Genomic DNA, 23,366 nt, shown 5'->3' on the forward strand with positions numbered 1-23,366 from the left:
GGCTGCAGAGGGGAGGAAAGTGCTGAGCTGGTTTCCGAGTCCGGGTCAAACCTGATGGGACCGGGGCAGGGAGAGGCTGAGGGGCCTGAGCGGGCACTGGGTGGGCGATACTATGACGGGCCGCCCCGGCAGCCCTCAGGAAGCCCACCCCAGAGACAACCAGGAGCAGATGGCCAAAAAAGACAGGACAGGACGATGCAGCGGGGAGGCTGGAAGGAGTCCAGCCTCGTGCAGGGTTGTTTCTAAGAAGCCTTGTGACAGGCCTGGGTCCTAGAAGGGGAGGGCGGGGCGGGGCACCCCCAGGCTGGGGACAGAGCCTTGCTTCTGGCAGCTGCTGGGACACTGGTCACAGGCTTGCCCAGGCGCTGCCTCTGCCCCACTGAGCACGTCCAAAGGGCAAGAGAGACACAGCTGGGAGCGCAAACCTCGCAGCTGGAGACATCATTAAGAAGCACAGAGAGCTCCCATCTCCCCCATTAGCCATTCACGGACACACACTCACTCACAGACACACAGGCACACGGTCGCTCACACATCCACCCTGACAAGTGGAACAATGACCCCCAAGTTAGGGCCTGCTCCCCATTCACACACTGTGTTTGGTGGGACAATTCTTGCTTCCCCTTTTCATATGGGGGTGTACTGCCAACACTACAACACCACCCCCCCCCCAGAAAACGACCCCAACAATTCTTTTCATAAGCTATTTCTCAAAGAACAAAACAAAACAGAACATAAACAAGAATGACAAGGAGGAGGGGGACAATGACCAAAGAATTCTGCATGAAAAGCAAGCACTCAGGAGGAAAATATTAGCAGCAAAGTAGTTTGGACGGGGCCCGCTCGGCTCTCGCTCTGGCCCCTCCCGGGCTACCGGCTGTTGAAGATGACCTCCAGCCAGCACGGGCAGCTGCTGATGAACTGGCGGGTGTAGCACTGGCCCCAGCCCTTCACGAAGCTGATCTGCACGGTGAAGCCCGTCCACGGCTGCTGCATGAACTCGTGATCGTTGGGCCGCTGCAGGCTGTACGCTTTCTCGTAGTCAAAAGCCTTGATGGAGAAACCGGGGAACACTTTGTGCACCAGCAGCGTCCTGGAGTCCGGGTTGTCCAGTGTGGCTGACTTGATGAAGATGGGGTAACTGCTGCGGTTGTACACCCACACGCCATCCACTTCCCGCGTCAGCTGGATGCCACAGCCGATCTTGCTCCGCACTTTCTGCACCAGCTGACTCTTGTTGTCCGAATTGAGCTGTCCGAGGCAAAAGCCATTCCCCTGAGGTAGATCATAGAAGATGTCCAGGGAGGGCTCCTGGACACAGTAGAGCCTCCCGACTCGTGTCTTCTCCTCCCAGTATGCCACCACGCACCAGTGTGACCGATCCCCAGGCTCCAGAAGAAGTTGGGAATCTGCAGAATGAAATGGCAGACATGGTTGGTGGTGAGGGACACGGGCTTCCCCTCCTGCAGAATCAAGACACACACCCCCAACCAGCTGGGCTCTCGTACAAGACGGGAGGAGGCGATGGTGGTACTGAGTGTCTCCTACTGGGGCCTGGAAACCCTGATCCTCTGGGAGAACAGCTCTGCCTTTAATAAGCACGGGACTCACCGGGGTGCTTCTTCCCACCGCCTCCCCATCCCGTTAGGGCTCCAGACATCAGTGCATGTGCCCACCTGGCCAAAGAAAGCCCCATCCTGCGGAGCTCAGGAGCCAGGGGACCCCTGGTAACATGGCTGGTCCTGATTTTAAAGCTAGAAAAGGCCTTACAGATGGCCTAGAATTACAGTTCTTTAACCTGGATGGCACCTTGGGCCCTAGTCATCCTAACGAGAAAACAGCCCTGGAGGGTGACGGCGCCAGACCAAGGTAGGACTCAGGTCTCCAGACTCTAGGACCACTTGCTACATGGTCTCTGACACCGTACCAAGTTCTCAGATCAGTGCCTTGGTCGTAAGCAAGTGCTGTCTGGTAAAAATGTAAATGGAGGTGATTTGGAGCAAAAAAAAATTTTCCTAAATAGAAAAACCACCCTCAGGGTCTATCAGCAGCAGCTCTGTACACAACGGGTGAATCTCTATCAAAATGTCAAATCCCACCACACGCACACGGGCCCACGTTAGCCGAGACTGCACATGGGCCCACCTTAGCCCAGACTGCATTGTACCACGTTCTCAGATCAGGATGGCAGCCCAGACTGCACACAGGCCCACGTTAGCCCAGACTGCACTGCTCTCAGATCAGGATGGCAGCCCAGACTGCACACGGGCCCACGTTAGTCCAGACTGCACACGGGCCCACGTTAGCCCAGACTGCATTGTACCAAGTTCTCAGATCAGGATGGCAGCCCAGACTGCCATACAAGCTTCCTCCAGCCCAGACAGAAGAGCACGTCTCTCAGACGGGTACGGCGGTGCTTCGAGTGCCCTCTGCTCATGCCCCTTCCCCCTCCCTTCCCAGAGCATCTAGACTCCTGCCCTGCCCTCCTTTCTCCCTCCCCTGAAGCCCCCACACTGGTCCCAGAAATGGTTCTTCCAGCAGCAGCCTGGGGGACTGGGAGGCTGGTGGTGACTTCCCGAACAGGCACGCGGGTCTCCGAGGGGGGCTGTGTGGAAGGAAGGGGGGTCTGGGCGGCTGGCATCCGACTCCTCCTGAAGCTGGAGCCGGCGGGCAGGCCTCAGACTGGGAGCCATAAATCTCCCCGCCGGCCGAACGCTGTGGTTTGTGGCGGCAGGGCGGAGACCGGAAGTCTTGTATTTGTTAACAAAAATGGGGAGAGGGGGAGGGGGAGGCAGAGGCCTCCTCCTGCCCCCCTTTTCCCTTTCAGGGGGACTTGGGAAAGGAAGGTGGGGCTGGCTGTGAGGCATCTTTTGGTGTGTTTGGCCTTTTTGGTTTTGGAGCAACTGGGCCTGGAGAATGGATGGTGGCTTATCCAGCACGGGGACCGGGCCGGAGGGGGTCCGGGGGGCCCGTGTCTACTGCCCCGGCAGGCTGGGTAACCCGGTGCGGCTCGGCACACAACTCCCTTCCAGTGTTCACAGGCATGTCAGGACCTGGGAACCAGTCAGCTCCATGAACTTGTTGTTTTTTTTAAGCAGCAGCCGTTTTTTTATGCATGGAGGTGCCCCATAAATAAGCACAGAAATGTGCACTGTGACCCACTGAGGCAGCCACAAACACACACCCTGAGTGGCTGGCTCCTACAGGCACCCAGATGGCCTTCTCAAATGCCTGCCCAGACAGCGACACGAAATGGGGGGCTGGGGGCTCATTCCTTTCCCTCGATCCCCACTCCCCCGAAAGTCAACCCCAGAAAATGGCCTGTCACCCCCACCCCACAGGCATCTGTAAAGCACAAGTGTGAGAGAGAGGCTGTGTGTCCGTGAGTGTGAGCACACATGTGAGTGTGTGTTTGCGTGCGCACACACAGGAACATATGGAAAAATAAGAGAGGGACAGGGCTCCAAGCAGAAGGTGACTCATCAGGCATTAACTTGTTTCTGCAAAGGATCCATCAACTGCTAATAAACTCGTGAGCGCTGGCAATCCTTGAACTTTCTGCCGAGGAGCTCAGCTCTGAGGCTGCACCCGAGACCCCGCAACAAGCCCATAAATAAGCGCACTCTGGGTGCAAGTGTGCTGGAGGAGGAAGCCCCGCCCGAAGGGGAGTGTTTGGAAATGTAGGAAGCTCTCCTACTGTCCCAACTCAGACAACAGGCCTGGCCTGGAAGGGAAGGCTGGGGAGCTGCGGGGAGAGGGTGCAGGCGACCCTCAGGAGATCTCACAGTACTTTGCTTCATGGAGCCTGGCCCTGTGAAACCTGGCACCAGCTAGCAGGGGGTGGGGGGCGCACACTGGGATGGAGGCAGTTGCCCTCACGCCAAGCCCATGGGCAAGAGGTAGGGGCTGTGTCTGCCCCATCTCTGGGGGCAGAAGGTGGGTGGGGGCTGGGGCCTGAGGTCAGCTGGACTCCAGCCCAGCGCCCTGAGAGGAGAGGGGGGAGAGGGGGGAGAGGGGGGATGTTCTGGCGGGTTTCTCTTTCATCTGTGCAGCCCGCCAGTCCACCCAGCAATTTGCTGCCAGACATCCCTGGAAAAAGCCTTTTTCTGTTGAGGTTAATGGCCCAGCCCAGATAAACGGCAGCGTGTGGGTGTCCCTGTGTGTGAACAAGGCCCCTGAAAGCTCACTAGGTGCCCTAATCTGGCGCAGCAGGACCCCCCTGTCACCCCACAGCCTGCTTCTCGCTGCCCCTGGACTGCCTCTCCAGTAAAACCACCCCTCCAGCAGCCAAGCCCCTTTAAGGCCTCACACCTCGGAGGGTCCCGCACAGCTTCCCACGTTGCCAACCCAGAGACTCTCCTCCTTTGCCCCAAATTCCCCGTCACTTGGGCTCATTTCTGGGAAGCAATCAGCATCATCTTCAGAGAACCCTAGTTCCCTGAACTGGGCCCACAGCCCACAAGTGTCTCCCCACAAAGGTCTGTGCTTAGCTCCTGAGGTTCCCCAGGCGTTGGGAGACCTGGGAAGATGTCACAGAAGAGTCTCCCTGGTTGGCTGGTTACCACTGAGGAGGAGGCTCCCAGGCCCACCCTGGCTTATCATGGTTGCTGATACTTCAACTCCAAAGGCAAAGCTCCTGGCCCCTTGTGAATTTCCCTCAGCTTTACAACCTTTTCCGGATTTCCAACAACTCCTTTCCCCCCTCAGAAAGCTGCTCAGGACGTTTTAACACTGCATTTGCTCAGTTTTCAGCATCAAAAAGAAAGGCTGTGTTGTAAAAAGCTAACTAATCAGATGCCTGCTCACAATTTCTTTCCTTTTTATTATAGTTTAGGGAACTTTTGGAGCAACCCCAGAAAAATGCTGAATCGGCCTAAAATTCCTATAAGGTTGGCCCCCCCATTCCCTTAAAGCATAAAGTCGACCCTTTAAAAGGAAGGGGGAGGTGGGTGTTGAGAAGGGGAGGGCTGCGCTCGTGTTTGCACTTGCGCGGGGAAGACCACTTAACAAGGAGCCCGCAGCCTCGCACAAAGAGTTATTTAATTACCCTGGTCATGAATGAACAGACCAGAGGCTCATGAATGAAGCGCTCGCCCGGGGTCTCAACGGCATGGCGTGACCAGATCTCAAGGCCAGGTTCTAGGTAAGGGAAGAATTTCCCCCCTTTTAAATTTATTTGAAGGTGTAAGGAGATGAAGGGAAAATAAAGGCAGGAAGGAAAGACCAAGTCCAGTGCCTCCGCGGTACCATTTCTGGACTCCAGCTTGTGAGGCTCACCACGAGCCCAGGGAGGCAGGCACCATCCCCGCCAGCCCAGGGTTCCGAGCACATGGGCATGCATGAGAGTAAGGCCATCGGAGCCTGCTATGCGCCCGCCCACACACAGAGGTGGGGCTCCTGGGGAGGGGGTCCCCAAGACCCTGGCCTTTCAGGACAGGGAGATACTTGGGAAGCAAAGCTAATACAGGACAGAGCCACAACGGCTGTGCCCACTTCATTCAGGCACAACTGCCAGGGCACAAGGGGGCTGGGTTAGAAGGTGGCAAGGATACCTCACCTCTGCAAGGCACCTGGATTATAAAGGGACATTTCTCTGCCAAAATCCAACAGTGGGATGGGCCTGTGAGCCCCCTCCCCAGCGGTCCTGCCAAGCAGAGGCTAAGGATGGAGCAGCCCGGGGAGATGGGGGCCAGGGCAGAAATGGTGGCCGCGCACAGGCTGATGAGGGCAGGCGAAGGGCACAGAAGTAGACCCAGAAGTTCAACCCAGCAGCCCTGGAATGCAAATACCACCAGGCCTCGCCCACAGCCGGTCCAGGGTCCTTTCTCCTCAGGACTCCGGCGCCACCAAGGGTTGCCTCATCCTGCCTTGCCGACATCAGACATCAGACATCTCAAAGGTTAACAGCACCCATCCCGTGGGCCCTGCTCCCCACCCCGGTCAGGAAGCCAGCTGTTCCGAGACCCGCCAGCCCGGTTCAGGGAGAAGGGCTGAGATAAAAGGGACCCGGTGCCAACCTGCCCAATCTATTCCCATCCGAAATACTCACAGTCATCAAGGACCCTTACTGTAGGTCTCTTGTTTTCAAGAGGCAAACAACCAAAAACTAAAGCAAACACATGAACACTTTCCGAAGTGTCTGGATTCAGTCTGGGTTCTAGGGTCAGCTCCTAATCGGCCACGTTTCACCCTCATCAGGATACGCACGACCACGCCAGGGCTCCTGAGTCCTACGGCAGCCCAGGCAGCTCTGGGGTTTAGAGCAAATCACCCAAGGAGTCGAAACAAGCTCAGATGTTTCAGGTTAATTCTCAGACCCAGCCAGTCACCACTGCGCCAGTGTTCGCCAAAGGATCAGAGGGTGACTTCTGGCTGGTAGAAGGCAGGGCTGGGAAAGCTGACTTTTTTTTCAGGGCTCTGTAACCATGTTACCTCCATTTGAGGTGGCTGGCTTGGGGAGGAGGGGTGCCACAGGCTCTCCCTTCAAAGTCTGGGGTGCTTCCTCAGGTCCCTGGGCCCAACCGAGTTCCCCAAATCCTATCCCTCAGGGACTTCTGGCTGTGGCACAACACCCCCACACACGCTCCACCCCACCCCGACGCCCCAGTTCAAACCTACCTCCCGTGAAACCTTGGCAGTGACTGAAACTCCCGGTGCCAGCCCCACAAGGTTGTTATGACGATGTGATACAAAAGCAGCAGGGAGCCAGGCCCAGTTTGCAGCTACACTCAAGGGTCTCCTCTCTCGGGTTTTCCAGCTGCTCGGAAAACACGACGCGCTCTTCCCCTTTGCCCCCACCCCCATGGGACAACAGTTCTGGGCAAGGCCCACACCTACTAGCATCTACTATGTACAGGCCTTGTTCCAAAGGGGCTCAGAACCGTCCTCTAAGGTGGCATATTATCACTGCCCTTGTGTTAAAGGGGAAATGAGGCACAGACACTTGCCAAAGAGCAGAACTGAGATTCAAGGCCAGAATACTGCTGGGTGTGAGCTGTGGGTGGGCAGCCGCCTCTAAAGCTACCAGTCCCCAAGGGTTCCTCTGCAAATGTTAGAGAGGAAAAATAAGTGTCCTCCAGAACACACTTTGGAAATGCTATGCCTACTTTAGGGCCAAGTGCAAGGTCCAACTTTCTCTCGCCAAGAAGTGGCTTTGCCAAGCAAGTTGCTCTGTGACCTTGGCCAAGTGGCTTGCCCTCTCTGAGTCTCAGGTTGACCTGACCATAACTAAAATAAAAGGGGCTGGGGCAAAACAGGCCCATGGGCCCACTTCTGGCTCTGATGGTCTCTGGCTACACTCTGTGATTCACAAAGTATTCAACTATGCTGGTTCCACTCATTTTTACTACCGTTCAGAGAATAAGAAAATCATTTTGGGGAGAAGAGCACATTTTTGCATTTAATTTGCAACAATAAAACAAACAAACAAAATGAAAAGGACAGGAAGATTTGGGTCAGTTTTTGCTGTGTCCACCTCTAAACCAACATTTTAAGTACAAAGAGTTACAAACTTCTGTCCTTTCTGTTATGTCATTCATTGTCCTCAGGAAAAGGTAAGTCCCCAGGGGAGGGTCTCCTTTCTCACCATCAATCTCCCAATGTGCCCGCAGGCTTGGCACCCTGAAGTTTCCCACCCATCACCACCCTCCTGCAGAGTCTCCCAAGCTTACTGATTGGCAGATCCTGCTAGTCTAGAAGACTAATGTGTGACTGTGTTGTGATGAGTAATCAGTTACTAGAGCTAAAGTGTACTTCCCTGCTCCCCAAAGGGCCCCACCCCCACCTCCCAAAGCCCCTCAAAAATCCAAGTATGAGGGCCCCACCCTGGGGGTCCCTCCAAAGAACAGTATTTGGGCATCAGAGAATATAACTGCGGGGACAGCCAGGCAGGGGAGGGGAAGCCACAGAAATCAAAAGCTCCCGTCTGTCTCGCCAGCCCGGCTGACGCTGCTTCCTGTGCCCCAGCCGTCAGCCATGCAAATTATAGCGTGTACCCGGCTGCCTGCCTTCGGAGGAGGCCAGCTCTGCCCGGCTCGGAGAGGCCTCAGAGGAAGGGTGGGGACTCCAGTTCAGCCAACTCCATTCATAATATTTACAGTAAATGGGCCTCTCTGGCTGTTGTTTAGCATACGCCAGCCTCATTAAAACTTTTCAAGTCTTAACGTCAAGACTTTTCCACTCCATGGTGCACCACAAAATTCCCCCCAATACCCCCCAATAACTCAGCAGCTCTCTCCAGAAAGGGGTGAGTCCCCCCAGGCCTGACTGGCATTATCTGCTCACATGCCTGACCAATGGGTATGACCCGGGCTGCTCCAAGGAAGACGCAAGAGGGTGGGACGGTCAGGTAACAGGAAGGTGACCGAACCAAATCTCAAAACCCACCCACCCGTCCAACTCTTACCCGGAGGGAGTTCAGAGAATCACCCGAATTCTGCATGTGTACCCCCAACCAGGAATGCATGCGCACTCACACATGAACCCAACAAAGGAAGCGGTCCTTAAGCCACTAAAATGTCCCTCATTTTCTGCTTTTTACTGACCACTTGTATGTTGGCTACATGTTAAAGCTCGATAAAAATCTTAATAAAAATGAATGCATACAATGCCAATTCTCCCAAAGGACACACCCCCAAGGGGTACAGGACAGCTTTGCCTGGTTCTGCAGGTCTGGGGGGCTGCCCTGCAGTGAGCTGCTTTTTCTGTGGGCCCCATTTTAATAAATCCTGGTGCACAATGACCTCCAACTCCCTGAAAGGTATTTCAGGACCTAGCCGAAGGCCCGGCCCTGCCCTGCCCCAACCCCCACACAGCTCCATCTCAACTCCAGTTTTCTAGACTGGTAGGAAAACCGTCCGAAGACGTGGAAAAATACAGTGGGAAACAAAAGTCCTTTTCATCCCTCCCCTTCCCCAGCTCCCCTTGTTCCATAACAATTATGAAAACTGTTGGATGGGATGGCATTTTGAACATTTACTGCATTCCGGCCAATAAATTCCAACGCAGGATCTGATGGAAAAGCCTCCGTTTCCAGCAGGCTCCCTGGCTCCCTTGTTCCCCGCCCCCTGCTCAATCCCAGCACTCATTCTTTCTTTACAACCCAACACCGGGGCCTGGCCAGGCCGGGGCCCACACTGTACTTGCAGGGAAAAACAACAGTACGACAGACTGGAGACAGTGTGCAGACTGGAAAAGTTAATCATTACTTCTGTCTGCCTCCGTAATCTAATCTCTCTGGCTTTGACACACTCACTGTTCAGCCACCTCAGCCCTTTCACCCCCAGAGCACCCAGGACCTCCTGGGCCTGAGACGCACCCCTCCCCAGCCCTCCCAGTGAGGAGGCCAGTGGACGAAAAGACAAGAAAAGTCTCCCCACCCTGGGCTGCCGGCACAAACCCCTGGAGTTCAACACAAATGGCTGGCTGTCCTGTGCTGTGGCCCACGTTTCAGAGGACTTGGGGCCTCACATAAATGTGGGCTCCAATCCGGCTTGTATTACTGCAAAGCCAGGCCACCCCTCCCCTCCCCCACCACACACGGACAGACTTAGCCCCACCCCACCCCCACCCCTGCTCCTCTCACTCCTCCTGCCCCAGGGCTCACCCTCAGGCCCACCCAGTTGCACCTCCAGGAGTGTGAGGGGCAGTGGGGCTCCCCTGCCCCATGGGCTCAGTCTCTGCAGATATACAAGTCAAGACGGCCCTGCTGTGTGACACTCAGCCTAGAGCATACCCAGAGTCTTGAAGAGATTGCTTATACACCCATGTTCATAGCAGCACTATTCACAACAGCCCAAAGGTGGAAGCAACCCAAGTGTCCACCAACAGAATGAATACACAAGACGTGTACACGTAAAGAAAAGCAAGTCTGACCTGTGCTGCAACACGGAGGGACCATTCAGGTACACGCTACGGGAAATAAGCCAGACACAAAAGGGCAAATACTGTCTGATTCCACTCCCGCAATGTGCCTGGGATAGTCAGGTTCAGAGAGAGAAAGTAACACTGGCTGCCGAGGGCTGGGAGGAGGGGACCGGGGAGCTGGTGCTTAGTGGGTACAGAGTGTGTTTGGGGAAGATGAGAGTTCTGGGGATGGATGGTGGTCACGGTTGCACAACTATGTGAATGTGCTTAATGCCACTGAACCGTACCCTTAGAAATAGTTGGGATGGCCCGGCCAGTGTGGCTCGGCAGCTGGGCGTTGACCCATGTGCCAAGAGGCCACCGGTTCGATTCCCGGTCAGGACACATGGCCATGTTGTAGGCCTAATCCCCAGTGGGGGGCATACAGGAGGCGGCCAATCAACATTCTCTCTCATCAATGTTATTCTCTCTCTCTCTCTCCTAAATCAATGAAGAAAAAAACATTTAAAAAAAAATGGTTAGGATGGCCCTAGCCAGTCAGAGCGTTGGCCTGTGGACCAAAGAGTCTCGGGGTCCATTCCCAGTCAAGAGCATGTACCTCAGTTGTGGGTTTGACCCCCAACCCTGGTCACCCAGGAGGCAACGAGTCGATGTGTCTCTCTCTCCCACTCTAGCTGAAAAATCAATAGAAAAATATCCTCAGGTGAGGATTAAAAAAAAAAAGGTTAGGATGGTAAGTGTTATGTATATTTTCCCCCCTGAAAAAAGAAAAAGGCCCTGCGCCTCCCCTAACGCTCTCCCTGCACAGTCCCCGCAAACCTACCCTGCCAAGTACAGGGGATTCCCCGCAAGGGCAAAGACCCTGGAAACACAGGCAAATAGGTATGCTTATTCATTTATCTGGGGAAAGGCTCCTCAACTGTCACTCATTCTAGGAACAGTTTGGAAGCCAAGAAACTTGAAATTGGAAGAGGCCATTATCCTACTAGCTCAGCAACGGGGGTCTCACACCCACTCGCCGCAAATCCAAGAACCAACAATCACAGAATGTCAGAACCGCAAGGAACTTGGAGACCAGGTCCAACCACTTATTTTGCATATGAGAAGGACACACAAACAAGGTTCCTGCACGGCCATGGCCATGAGGCCAACTGGTGGCTGAGCTCCCCACCCTTAGGCCAGCCTCTGGGACAGAAACTTGGAGGGCACTTTACTTCTGTCTTTCTCTCCAAACCTCCTCCTGGGACTGGGGCATCCAGCTCACACTGAGATGAGGCTTTGGAATCTTTGCAGCCCGCCCCCTCCCTCCAGGCCTCATGCTCAGGAACTATCCCTCGGGGAGGGGGGTGGGGTTTAATTGTGACCCCACTGAGTTGGGGGCAGGGCCATGGAGTTGTAAGAACTGTACTGTGCACCCCAGGTCAGAGAAGAACTCAACTTTTGCTTTTCCCTCTAGGTTACTGATTAATGAGGGGGAGGGGCTGTGCCAGCTAAAGGGCAGCCTGAGGCAGGAAAGGTCCCCATTCTGAGGGGAAGAGTTCTTCCGGGCCCTTCCCGGCCTCAGTTCATCCACCCCACTGGGGAAGGAGACACTGCCAGCTTCTCCGGGGACTGGAAGGGGCGGAAGGCGGGAAAGGCGGGCGGGGACAGCAGAAAGGAGTGTCTACCAATAGCAGAGTCCTACCTCGGCGTCACACTGTTTTTGTTCCTGTTGAGCGACCATCCCAAGTTAAAAAGTAAAAAGAGAACATAGAAATGAACAAACACAAGAGCCCCCAGGAGCCCCTGGCCTGGCTATCTGAGCCATCTTCTGTCTGAGGGCAGAAACTCCCCGCTTTGCAAGATGAAACTGGAGGTGAGGTCGGTTCTGCCCTTTCGCCCTGGATCAAACTCCGGGCCCAAACGGCTCTCCCGGCCAGAAGAGGCCAGTGGGGCTCCAGAGGAGCAAGAAGATTAATGAAATTAGGGAGCTCCTTGAATAGAGCCACCAGGCAGCCTGCAGGGAACGGACAGGGGCAGGATGAATGTGAAAACGAAACACTTTGGTAACTGAGCATTAGGTGACTTCATGCAAACCCTACTGAAGGGGAGCCAGGGCCTCACACCCGGGCTGGGACCTCAGACATGGCTTGACCATCAGGTTGCAAACTGGAAGCACAGGTGCAGCTCCAGGTGCTCTTCACGAGAATCAAGCCCACTGGAGTTACAAATGGAAAGTCCGAACTCCTGGGCTTTTAAGACACCCACCTTCCCTGTGGCTGTCAAGACATTAAATACTTAACTATCCTTCCACGTGTCCCATCAGTCTCTGGCTGTGGTCCCGTGGAAGAGCCAGTGTTTGGCTGGTCACCTCTCCACATGCCCGGGCTACTGCCAGGGTCTGGATTATAACTGTGCCTCCTGATGTTATCTCACAATCAACAAGTGGGGGCAGAGGGGCTGGAGCCAGAACTGGAGGAGACGGGCCTCTGTTTACCCACAAGCTTCGTTTTGTTCTCAACACACTCAAAGCAGAGGCCAAACTCTGCCTACTTTTCCTGCTCAGTCACCCAGGGACCCCTGCGTGCACCTCGGCCATGTCTCACGACACCTTACCCACCCCAAGGCGTGGCTCTGAGCCCATGGGACCTGGCTCCTTCTGTCCTGTAGCAATTGCCTGAGAAGGAGCCCCCCCTACACTCCATGCACCCAACAGCACCCTCAGAGAAGCCACTGTAGCTGCTGCCCTTCGTTCTATCAGGGCTCAAGAACTGTAGCCTCCACACCTCCGAGAGACTGGCACATAGTAGGTGCTCAATAAATAATCACTAAATGAATGAACCAGAGACACACTGGCTTCACTCAAAGCAGATGGCTCGCTCAGCTTTACACGTGGTAGAGGAAGACACGTGTGAACCCACCCTTGGAGGGGACAGTGCCTTCCAGGCTGGGGTCAGCGATGGAAGGCCCAGACCCTGTCCTGGGCTCCCTGCGGAGATGGCAAAATAGAAGCCCCTGTCCTCAGCAACTTCCCAGACAGCTGCGGCAGTCCTGAGAGGTGTTTCCAAGCCAGGCGCCGGCCCGGCACCCTCTGTGGGCACACCACCTGCCCACAGCATTCTGCCCTGGCGTCCCGCTCTGTTTGGACAAGTTCCCCTCACTGAGTGTTCAACAATGCTTTTACACACCCCAGGGCTCTTGTAGTGTTATGAAAACAAAACACAGCACGCTAAGGAGAAAGGCTGGCAAGGGGTGGGGGTGGGGAGCAAGCCAGCCACACACTCGGCTTTCTTTCTGGTCCCCATCCTTAAAGATGGCTCCTTGGCAGCATAGGTCAGGGCACTGTCACATGTCATGAGAACAATGACATGGTCAAAGACTCAGAAGCCCAGGGGTGAGTGCAGAGAAACTGTGTTCACACCCAGGCCAGCATCGCCTGCCCCACAGCACCATGGGGCGGGGCTGTGGGGAGCCCCCTCCTCCCAGGGCAGAGCACAGCGACCGGGCACCGCTGTACCAGGGACAGGGACAGGGACGCTGCCTCCCGTTTCCTCTCCACTCCTCACTAGTGCCCTAGAAACCATCTCAGGAGTTAAGGAACTAAGGGGCGGGTGCGGCAGGGGACAGGGGCTGATTCAGTGGCTTCAAAATACAGGCAGCCCTGAGCTCCAACCTGCCAAGTGCCCGGCACCTCTGTGTAGGGGAAGGAGACACGGGACAAAGGACTTTGGGCATGAGTACACTCCTACCTACCCCTACCAAAATAAAACACATAAGGGTTTTTTTTTTGGCAAGTTAAAACCGAGCTAAGGACACTGGGTGGGGCCCCGTGCGGAGGGCCCGGCCGCCAAACCAAAACGCGCCTCCAGCCAAGAGCGCTGGCCCCACCATTTGGGGAAGGAAGCTGAGAAAGTCATGAAAGATCCTTTAGTCAGCCGGGGAATAAGGCTGCCGTTAACATTTCAACTGAAGGTGACCCTTCTGGTAAAATATTTTTTTAAATAATAAAAATAACATAAAGTTCTCAAACAACCTCTTTCTTAAAGAAAATGGCCTAAAAGTTCTCGTGGGAGTGGAAGGGAAGAGGGGGGAACACAAACAAAGCGGGCTGGTCTCCTCTCAGCCACTACCTTTCACGAGCAACTTTTTGCTGGAGTTCTTCTCATAAAGGGAATGATGCAATTTCCTGTCTTGTCCCAATATTTCCTGTTCGCTTACAAGGTGAAAGTTATCACCCCGTTCTAAACCCCCATCCGAAACTCTCTAGACAGATCCTTTTCCCGCCCACTGCCCCATCCCCATCTTGGAATATAAGTGCTATCATTTTCTACACCTCTGAAGGGTTGGCTTCATGAAAAGCCTCGTTCTCTGTGCGGGTCCTGAGTCTGCACCGGCAGCTTCCCCGGGAGCGGGGCCAGGGCCCGGATCCCCACGCGGAGAAGTGGAGGGGTCCGGGGCAGCCAAGTCCCCCCAATGAGCCCACGTGTTTTGGTCAAGTTGCCACCACCGGGTGATTGTTGCTTTCTTGGTGTGTTAGCCACTAAATTCAGAACTGTGCCTCAGCAGTTAATAATATCTTCCCGCTGAAAATAGCCCGGAGAGGAAGCCTCTCTGTGACAGTAGGCAGGCGGCCAGGCCCCGGGCTCGCCATTCAATACGGCGAGAAGATGGTAGGGCCAGTGGTGACCTCCCGGTGGCCGCGCTGTACAGTATCCTCACGAGGCTCCCACACAGGGAGGGCTCCCGGGAGTGTCGCCCGCCTCCTCGGAGTCCTAGAACCTGGGCGAAGATGTCACGAGGAGGATGTCCCATCGACCGGAAGCTCCAGCAGCAGGGGCAGAGGAGGGGTCCAGATCACCCAACGGGAGGCCGGAGGACCCCAGGCCTTGGGAGACAGCCCCTGCACGGCACCGGTGGACCCCCCCTCCCCCCGCCCCGACAGGCCAGGATCAGAAAACACACCCTAGGGAGCCCTCCTGCCTGCTTCTCCAGGTAAATCAAGCCAGAGAGCAGGGCTCCTCAATGTGCCCCACCTCAGGAGACCTCAGAGGTGCACTGGAAACAAGTGTCTATCAACAGTGGATCCCAGGCACCCAACCAAAGTCTCCCCGTTTTTATTCTGAGTCACTATTTTTTAATGATTATCCAAATATCTGCATGTATTTATTTAAAAGCTACCACAAGTCACTACTTTTTTAAATTGTGGTAAAATACCCCTAACATAAAATTTACCATTAGTGACACTGAATGCATTCATAGACTGGGCCACCATCGCCACTATCTATTCCAGAACATTTTTATCATCCCAAAAGGAAGCCCTATCCATGGTCACTGTTACAATGTCATTCACAACAGCAAAGACAACTGGAGGAAGGCACAGAGTCAAATTCCTACAATCAAGCAAAAAGCTTATATGAGAAGAGGTTCAAAAAGCAAAAGACTCATATTCTTAACTACAGCAGCATATACAGTAGTCGTCCCCTTATCCGAGGAGGATATGTTCCAAGACCCCCAGTGGATGCCTGAAACCATGGACAGACCAAACCCTATATACACTACATTTCTTCCTAACCAAACCCTATATACACTATGTTTCTTCCTAACCAAATACACTGTTTCTTCTTAACCAAACCCTATATATATACTATGTTTCTTCCTAGACAGACATACCTATGATAAAGTTTACCTTATAAATTAGGCACCGTAAGAGATTGACAACTACAACAATATACTGTAATTAGTTGTGTGAATGTGGTCTCTCTGGAACTACCTTGTACTGTACGTCCATTCTTCTTGTGATGATGTGAAATAATATAACGCCTTATAAGTTGAGAACTTTCACTTTTCACTTAAAGGAAGCACTTCATGGCTTCTCTGCGGTGCATCCAAATTGCCAGCGTCACCCCTCTTCCACTTTGGAGCCACCATTCAATAAACAAGGGTGACTTGAAATAAGCACTGTGACACCACAACAGTGGAGACACTGGACAAAGGGATGATTTTTGTCCTGGGCAGGATGGAGTGGGGCGGTGAGATTTCGTCACACTACTCAGAAGGGTGCACCATATAAAACTCAGGACCTGTTTATTTCTGGGTAACTGAACCACAGAAAGTAAAACAGCGGATAAGGGGAGGCTATTGTTTAGAATCACAGAAAACCTGCATGGCCACCAAAAGAAACTCCCTGAAGAAACACAGACCCCTTTTCTGCTTACACCCAGGGTTCCCCAACTTGTTTGCACCTGGTAAGCTTTCAAAAGCTACTGATACCAGGACCCCACCAACGGACTGCGATTCAGGGGATCCCGGGGGTTCTAACGTGCACGCAAGCCTGGGACCACCTGGGGCCGTTGCCCTGCGCCTTGTTTCTTCCACTAGGTTAGGACACCTGCTTTGAAAGTGCTGCTCCAGCTTCTAAGCCTGGACTGAAGTGAACAATTAGCAGCCTGGCAATCACAGCCCTGCAGAATCAATATGGCACAGTAACGTCAGCAATAAAGATGCATGGGAAGCCAAACCTGATCTCGAATCCTTTGGCATTTCCCCCCTTTTCACTGCCCCACAGGCTCGGAGCTTGTCACAGAGGTCCTATAGGTCCTGAAGGATAACCCAGCTACAGTCAGGCTCTGCTAAGAAAAGGCCCAGGGTGGGGGAGGGGTTGGTGGGCCAGGGTGCCTCAAAAGCTACAGCAGCACCTAGACCTCACTGATCCCTGCCCTTTAGCTGGTTGCTCTGTTCTGCCTTAATAACAGGATGCATGAGGCAGCAGCCCCTCTAGTCTGGTAGGCAGAGCAGCCCAAATTTGCCCCAGACTTTAAACAATGTCACCCTACAACTGCCTGCCTGCCGCCTTCTTTCCACGACAAAGGGGGCTTTATCAGTGAGCTCTTCCCCGGAGGCACTGAGCGCACGGCCTCGACCACTGCAGATGGGCAGCAAACAGCCGGAGCTGCTGTCCAGGACGGACTCTGAGAGCGGGCGTGCACCAGGTGAGCTGGCCCTAGGCCCGCGTCCTTCTGTAGCATTTACCGAGATATGGACGGGGTCCCTCGAGCTCTAGACTGACTTCTCGCAGCTGCCTGGGGAGTAGGGAGTGAGTAGGTAAGGTCACATGTGCAGCTCCATCTGACTCATCCCTCAGAGCCATGCTCTTGGCCACGTGGATGAGCTCAATCCACCCCACCCCCAAATGGCATTCAAGAGCTCAGCGAAGCCACAGGCTGCTTGTTCCCAGGCAGGGGAAGGAGACACCAAAAACACAGCCACAGACACCCAGGTTCACCATCCCAAGCCAGACAATAAATAATTGTTCACCTGCAGCTGAATGACTCCTTAAAAAACACGATGGAACAATCTTTCCCAAGTCACTTGGTTTGAGCTCAAGTTGACCGTGGACTGAGCCAGGACCAAATTTTCAGATTATACAGGTATTTCTGAAGACTCCTCTGAGAGGACCCTAGATGGCATCAGGCATCAAGGAGGAGTCCTGAAGTGGCTGCTGACCTAAGGACAGCCCCCACCTCAACCTAAACTCTGCAAGAGTCTGAAGATCTAGCAAAGGAGTTGGCTTCCCTTAGGATAGTGGGACAGTGTCTCTCCAATAAGAATGACTTTGCAGTCAGGAGCTGGCCTAAGTATCATGTCTCCATTGCTTCCCACCTCCCTCCTTGAAATCCACACTGGAACCTCTTTGGAAGCTTAAATAACAAGTGGTTGCTGGCCTCTACTCCCTGCCCTACCCAGGGAGGTTTGCATGGATAAGGCCCAGCCAGCTCCAGGCATTAATATATAGAGGAGGCTGGAGAATGAGTGAATACCTAGAACTTACAAGTGAGAGGGTCTTTCTGCCAACCCCCCCCCCCCAAATCAGGACAGCAGGAAAGCTAAATGAAAGCCCCCTCCATGAAGCTCCAGATGGAGGCTGCAAAGATGACAGCTTCTAACACATGCTTTTAATTACCAGTGATACAGTGAGGCTCGGGGAGCAAATCCTTTCCATTTCCACCAGCAAGCTGAACCTAGCAGCTCCCGTCTGTGTCAGACCTCTCCTCTCCGAGGTGGGTCTTCCTAGGCCAGGACATGTTCCAGGCACCATAGTCAGGTTGACAAGTCACAATTCAGAACCAATTCACCAAAATGCCTCTACCCCCAAAGTGCGTATTCTCATGGAGAAGCTGCACTGAGGTCCACCGACCCCATATGAGAGGGGCGCAGGCCTATCCCAGAGCCTGCCTTGGGCATGTCTGCTCATGTGTCTGTGCACAGGAGTCTATCTGTACGTCTGTAGTGTGTGCGTGCGTGCGTGCGTGCACACACACACATGCACGCACATGCACACACACACAACCATGCATGGAGCAATCCATCTGTCTCGGAGAGCTGGCTGTCAGAAATGAAAGTACAATCTCCTGGAACCGAGTCACAGCCTTCTAAAAATGTGCCGTTTTCCCAGACTAGGGAAGCTTGCAGGGGTGGGGTATGTTCACTGCGAGTCCCAAAAGCCTGGGCCTGTCACCGGCCAGCCCCACGCTGCGAGGCTGGAATTCCAACCTGCAGCCAGCAGGCCAGCTCCCAGGGCTTCTGCCGCCCACTCCCCTTCCTCTCCCCTTCCTCGCAGGAAAGGGAAGGGCCAGCCTTGGAGTCACCCTGCATTTCAGGAGGGGGCATGCCTTTGAGCACACCCCCACCCCCACAGCCAAGGCCCCACATTTTCACATTCGGCTGTTTTTTCTTTCCCTTCTTCCCGTGCCAAGAGAATCAAGCCCTGGCTCCCGCTGCCGACCTGCCTCCCACCCTAAACTGAGCCCCATTCATTAAGGCCACTCTCAGCCAGGGCAGGACAGGAAGGAAAACAGCACACAGGGCCTGTGAAAGAGACGCTCAGAGAGGTTATTTCAAGGCGGAGGAGGGAAAAGAGGGGGCAAATCCTTGTGGGCACTTGCACTGCTGCCCCCCTTGATGCCCACTTGCCCCCCCCATAGCAGGCTCTGACTCTCCAGCCTCTGCTAACCCCTTCCCCTACCCAGCAGGGCCCCCCTGCGGGCCCTGCAGCCACCGCAGCCCCCAATGGCCTCATCCTCAGCAAGGCAGACACACCCAGCCCCCCCACACACACACTCCCAGTGGAAAGATCAACTTCTTGGGGAGGAGGAGGTTTGGGCTGTCTCCATTTACAAAACCCTCTGCCCTGGACCTGGGCCACTACAATCATCTTTTGGGGGGAATTTTTGCTGCAAAGGGTGTAACGCTGGGTGTTCTCCATGCCCATCACCTCCCCTCCAGACACCCCCAAACCACTGGCATCCACCCAAAACACAATTTCTTCAATTTCCCCCCACGGCACATTATTAATAAACTGCTCCAACTCCGAACGGAAAGAAGAAAGAGCTCAAACTTTGAAGCCTTGGGAATTAGTAAATCAAGAGCTAAAATTCAAAACAAATGCTCTTTCATGTTGAGCGCCCCCCCTTTTTTTCTTTTGCAGTTTTGTTAAACCACGGGACCCCTTCAGAGGCAAACATGCCTTCGTAGCAGCTCCTCATTAATCTAAATGGTTGCAATTACTTTGGGGGGGTGTGGGGGGATTAATAACTATTTTACCCTGTTTCTTTCTAGAACTGAAAAGCTTTGGGAACATAAAGCCCACCCATCTCAGAAGGGGCTGCGTGGGGTATACTGTTTCGTAGGTCACTCTGCTCAGCTCTTGGGGCGCACAGGGAGGCACTGGGTCTGGTGGCTCAGCCTGGTGTCGTCACTTCCTCCAGCCGAGGAGACAGACAAGATGTTATCAATAAGACAAACCTTCCAAAGAGCCCCCCTTTCAAAAGCTACCACTTCCCTTGCTTATTTCATGTGGTTCAGAGGGGCTGGGGTGCCTCCCTGCACATTCAGGATTTAAAAAATAAAACCATCTAACAACATCCTGAGTGTTATTTTTTTATTTTGCCCAAACCCTTTCCTCTCCCCAACCTTCTTTCTTTCAGGAACTCTGTCAGCCTTAGAAAGCAGAGAGACGCAGTCCCGTGGCGCTGGTGCCCTCCCCCCACTCTGGCTCACACCCATCCTCCAGGCCCAAGCCCCGGTCCCTCTCTGGGTCCCTCTTTTTCCTGCTCAGTTCTCATTAGGAGCTTTGAGTAAACAATACCCTCTGTCTCAGATAACACTCAGAGTATATACTGCGTAGAAATGAAAACAAACAAGGTCTCCCTAAAGACATTCTCAGCAAGCTCATTCCTGAAGAGGAGAGGCTGGGAGGGAACTGAGCAGGATGACCTGGGCCTGAGCAACGCCTGACCAATTAGTCACATCACAGAAGAGGATGCACCACGGTCCCCCCCAAAGTCAGCTTCACAGCTTCCATCTGAGCTGCCATGGCCCAACACCAATGCCCCAAACAAAGGCAAGAAGTGACAAATGCCCAGACTCTGCTGGAATGTTTCCCCTGGGGTGACTTTCCTCTGGCTTTAGCTAGTTCTTAGAACATCCAGTGATGGCACCCTGGGGTGGGAAAGGCAGGTGGAAACAGGATGTCTTTTGAAAAAAAAGGCAATGCCTCTCAGTTACATCGCTAATGAGTTTCTCCAAGTTTATCACAATCTTCTCATGTCACTCGGAGACAATGATGCTACCTACCGCCCTGCACCATCCAATCCCATTATCCTCCAGCTCTAAGGAAAACCCTCCCTCCTGGGTAGCAGTGTGAGTGCCTCCTGTCCGCCGTGCCCAGACCCCGTGGCTACAGCATCCTGCACTACGCTGAACTGGGAATGAGGACTCGGACCAGCATCAAGGACGTCTACTTTGAATGCCCAGGCTACACCTGGGATCTGTCTTCAAGTTCCCAAACAGTGGGTCCATCCCCTTGGAGGCACCCAATGCACAAAGGGCAAGAGCAAAACAAGAGCTGAAACCATGAACTAATGACACCAAAGTCACCAAGTGGAGCCCCTCGAGCAGGAGTTGCTTAACAACAACCATGAAACACAGCACACCAGTCCCAAAATGGACCCCATTTCCGCGTCTACGGAGCGGGCCCTGTGTCCTGGTGTGTGAGGGACTTCAGAATGATGAGCTGAGGGGGCCCGGTCATCAAGACTGCATCCAGTTTAATGCACAGAAAAGTGGAAATTCCAGACCAGCTGGGGTGACAGACGGTGGACCACCCCCATCCCTCCATCTCCAGTCATTTCAAGAGGTCTTGGAATTGCCAGGAACATCTGAGAAAGCGTCTTACCTGAAAGCCCCCCAGGGGCCAGATAATTCGTTCCCCCTGTTTCAGCGGAGGAAGGCACAGCATCTGGACAGTCTGCTGTGGGTTTGAAAAGGGGAGAAATAAACACAGAAATAAATAAATAAAAACACCAAGATTAATTTATAAGCACATCCGAAAAAGCATTAAAGAGAAACCACACATTCCAAACAGCTGACTCCCAGCCACGAGGCTGATCATGAATGGGCTGCTCAGGTCTCGCTGCCCATCATTAGACAGACCACAGCACCTTGTCACCCGTCTGGGCTCCGGGAGGCCAGTTAATCATTAGTCAAGTCAGGCTCGATCACAGACTGGCTGGAAGTTCTCTTTTATTGTAAGTCCCCCATTGAGGAAACCAGGTAGTTCCCAAGGTCAAAGGAGGCCCAGGTTCTGACTCTCAGCCCTGCGGCTGTCTCCCTGCCGTGGTTCCCAGAGCCTCCTGCTTGGATCCAGTGGCCTCTCTGCCACTCCCACGGACCAGTGTCTCGCCCTCATCTTTTTAAAAAAGGACAGACAGACTTCCCAGTTCTTTAGGATTTTCTCAAGACAGGTGTTGGGCTAAAGGGACATCTTTTTCCTTTTTAACTGCAGTATAACAGGTATAGGGAAGCATACACATCTCAAGTACCACTCCACGAACTGTGCTCATGTATACACCTGTGCAGAGCCACCACCAGATCAAGGCAGAGAACATTCTCGGCAAGACTCCCACCTGAAGGGGGAATGTTCTACCTGCTTCCAGGCCTAGTCCACACTCCCCATCTCTGGAAACCTTCCCAGACAACCCCTAACTATACTGTAAGCTTCTCTTCCTATCTTTGTAACCCTCAAGTACTGGGCACAGTGACCTGAAAGTTAATGAGGGTAATGACAAATCTAGCTGCGAAATAGACTCGACAACCCTCTCCAAGCAATTAAAACAAAAAACAGTGCCCATGACCCAGAACTAATTAGTCCCAGGAAACAAAAATACACAAAACCCTGTCTTGCTGAAATCCATAGAGAAAGGCTAGCTCAGACCAGGTGACTCCCAGCTCCGCAGCAAACAGCAAACACCAGGCTGGATGGTGCGACTCCAGCCCCCAGCCGGACGGACCTGGGTAAGCACTACCAGTTTCCCACTGGAACCACTTGGCCAACAGGAAACAAGCAAAAGAGCAGTCCAGAGGCCCGTAGCCCATGGGAGCCTTTTAATAGCCCAACAGCTATTTCCATTACCTGAAAACAGGAGGGGGGTTTGCTACAGGTAACCCCGAAGCACCTCTGGGTTTATGCTGCCTGCCCCCCTCCGCTCTCTGGCTAATCCCTCTCCACCATTGTCCTGCCTTCTCGCTCAGGCTGGAAGAACTTGTCAAGAATTCTCTTAACTGGGAGAGGAGCGGCCGCAGGCAGGGAAGAGAGAAAAGACTGTGTGTTCGGATGGCCTCATTTTATCGGCATAAAGTATAACTCCTAACAGGCATATACTTTTTACAGGATACACTTAATCAAATGGAAAACAATAGGGGAGGACAGGAAATGGAGTTGCTTGTTACATGGTGTGTACCCTGCTCCTTCTCAACTACTCTGATGGCCTTCACATGTTCTACAGAGAGGCTAGCTCCCTACCCCCCAATGGGAGACACCCCCACATCACACACGATGACTTATCCAGGGCCACTCCGCTCCCCCCACCCGGCTTTGGCTGGCTGAATCCCAGGGTAAGGTGTATTTCAAAGGGAGGGCCCGGCATCTCAGGGCAGAGCTGGGACCACATTCAGGGTGTCGGCCTGTCTCAGATCAAAGGTAAGCCAGCTCGGCACTGGCAACCACAAGCGTTTTTATGAAATGGTGCTCTGCCCTTCTACAGAGTCTTTGATCTCAGGAAGGATTTACAAACATTAATTAGGCCTCCCTACCACCCCTGTGAAGTAGCAAAGTATACCTGTTCAACTGGCACCCAGGTAAACTGAGGCGTCATTGACTAGCCCAAGGGACCACCCGCTGAGCTGGCCATACCCAAGAGTTCAGCACCTGTCCCAAACTCTCCCTCCCCGGGCCACCAGCGTCCTCGCTCCCTTCCCTGCAAGTAGTCAGACTGACACTGGCTTCAGCATCCAGACTGGCCTCAAGCTACTGCCAGGCTCGTAAAGCACAGTCAAGGCTGCCACACCTCCGGCAGTCAACCAGAGAACAGCTCTGCAGAGACAGAGATCCAAAGTCAGGGCTCAGCTCCTGCCTGCCTTGCCCACTCCCCAGCGCCCAGGCTGGCTCACACGCAGAAGCCTAAACA

At 53.8% G+C, this 23,366-nt stretch overlaps 1 protein-coding gene across 1 annotated transcript in view; it reads right to left on the reverse strand.

Annotated features, from left to right (window-relative positions):
* Window positions 1-323: 323 nt before the first annotated feature.
* Window positions 324-23,366, reverse strand: part of SMAD7 (SMAD family member 7) — a 28,364-nt gene continuing 5,321 nt past the window's right edge. The window contains exons 3-4 of the mRNA XM_036245667.1: window positions 21,077-21,151; window positions 324-1,409 (exon numbers count right to left, since the gene is read on the reverse strand). Coding sequence (XP_036101560.1) covers window positions 871-1,409; window positions 21,077-21,151 — 614 coding nt within the window. The 3' untranslated portion in view covers window positions 324-870. The remainder of the gene's footprint in view (window positions 1,410-21,076; window positions 21,152-23,366) is intronic.

The sequence above is a fragment of the Molossus molossus genome, unplaced genomic scaffold, assembly GCF_014108415.1.
Source record: "Molossus molossus isolate mMolMol1 unplaced genomic scaffold, mMolMol1.p scaffold_m16_p_6, whole genome shotgun sequence".
Lineage (NCBI taxonomy): Eukaryota > Metazoa > Chordata > Mammalia > Chiroptera > Molossidae > Molossus > Molossus molossus.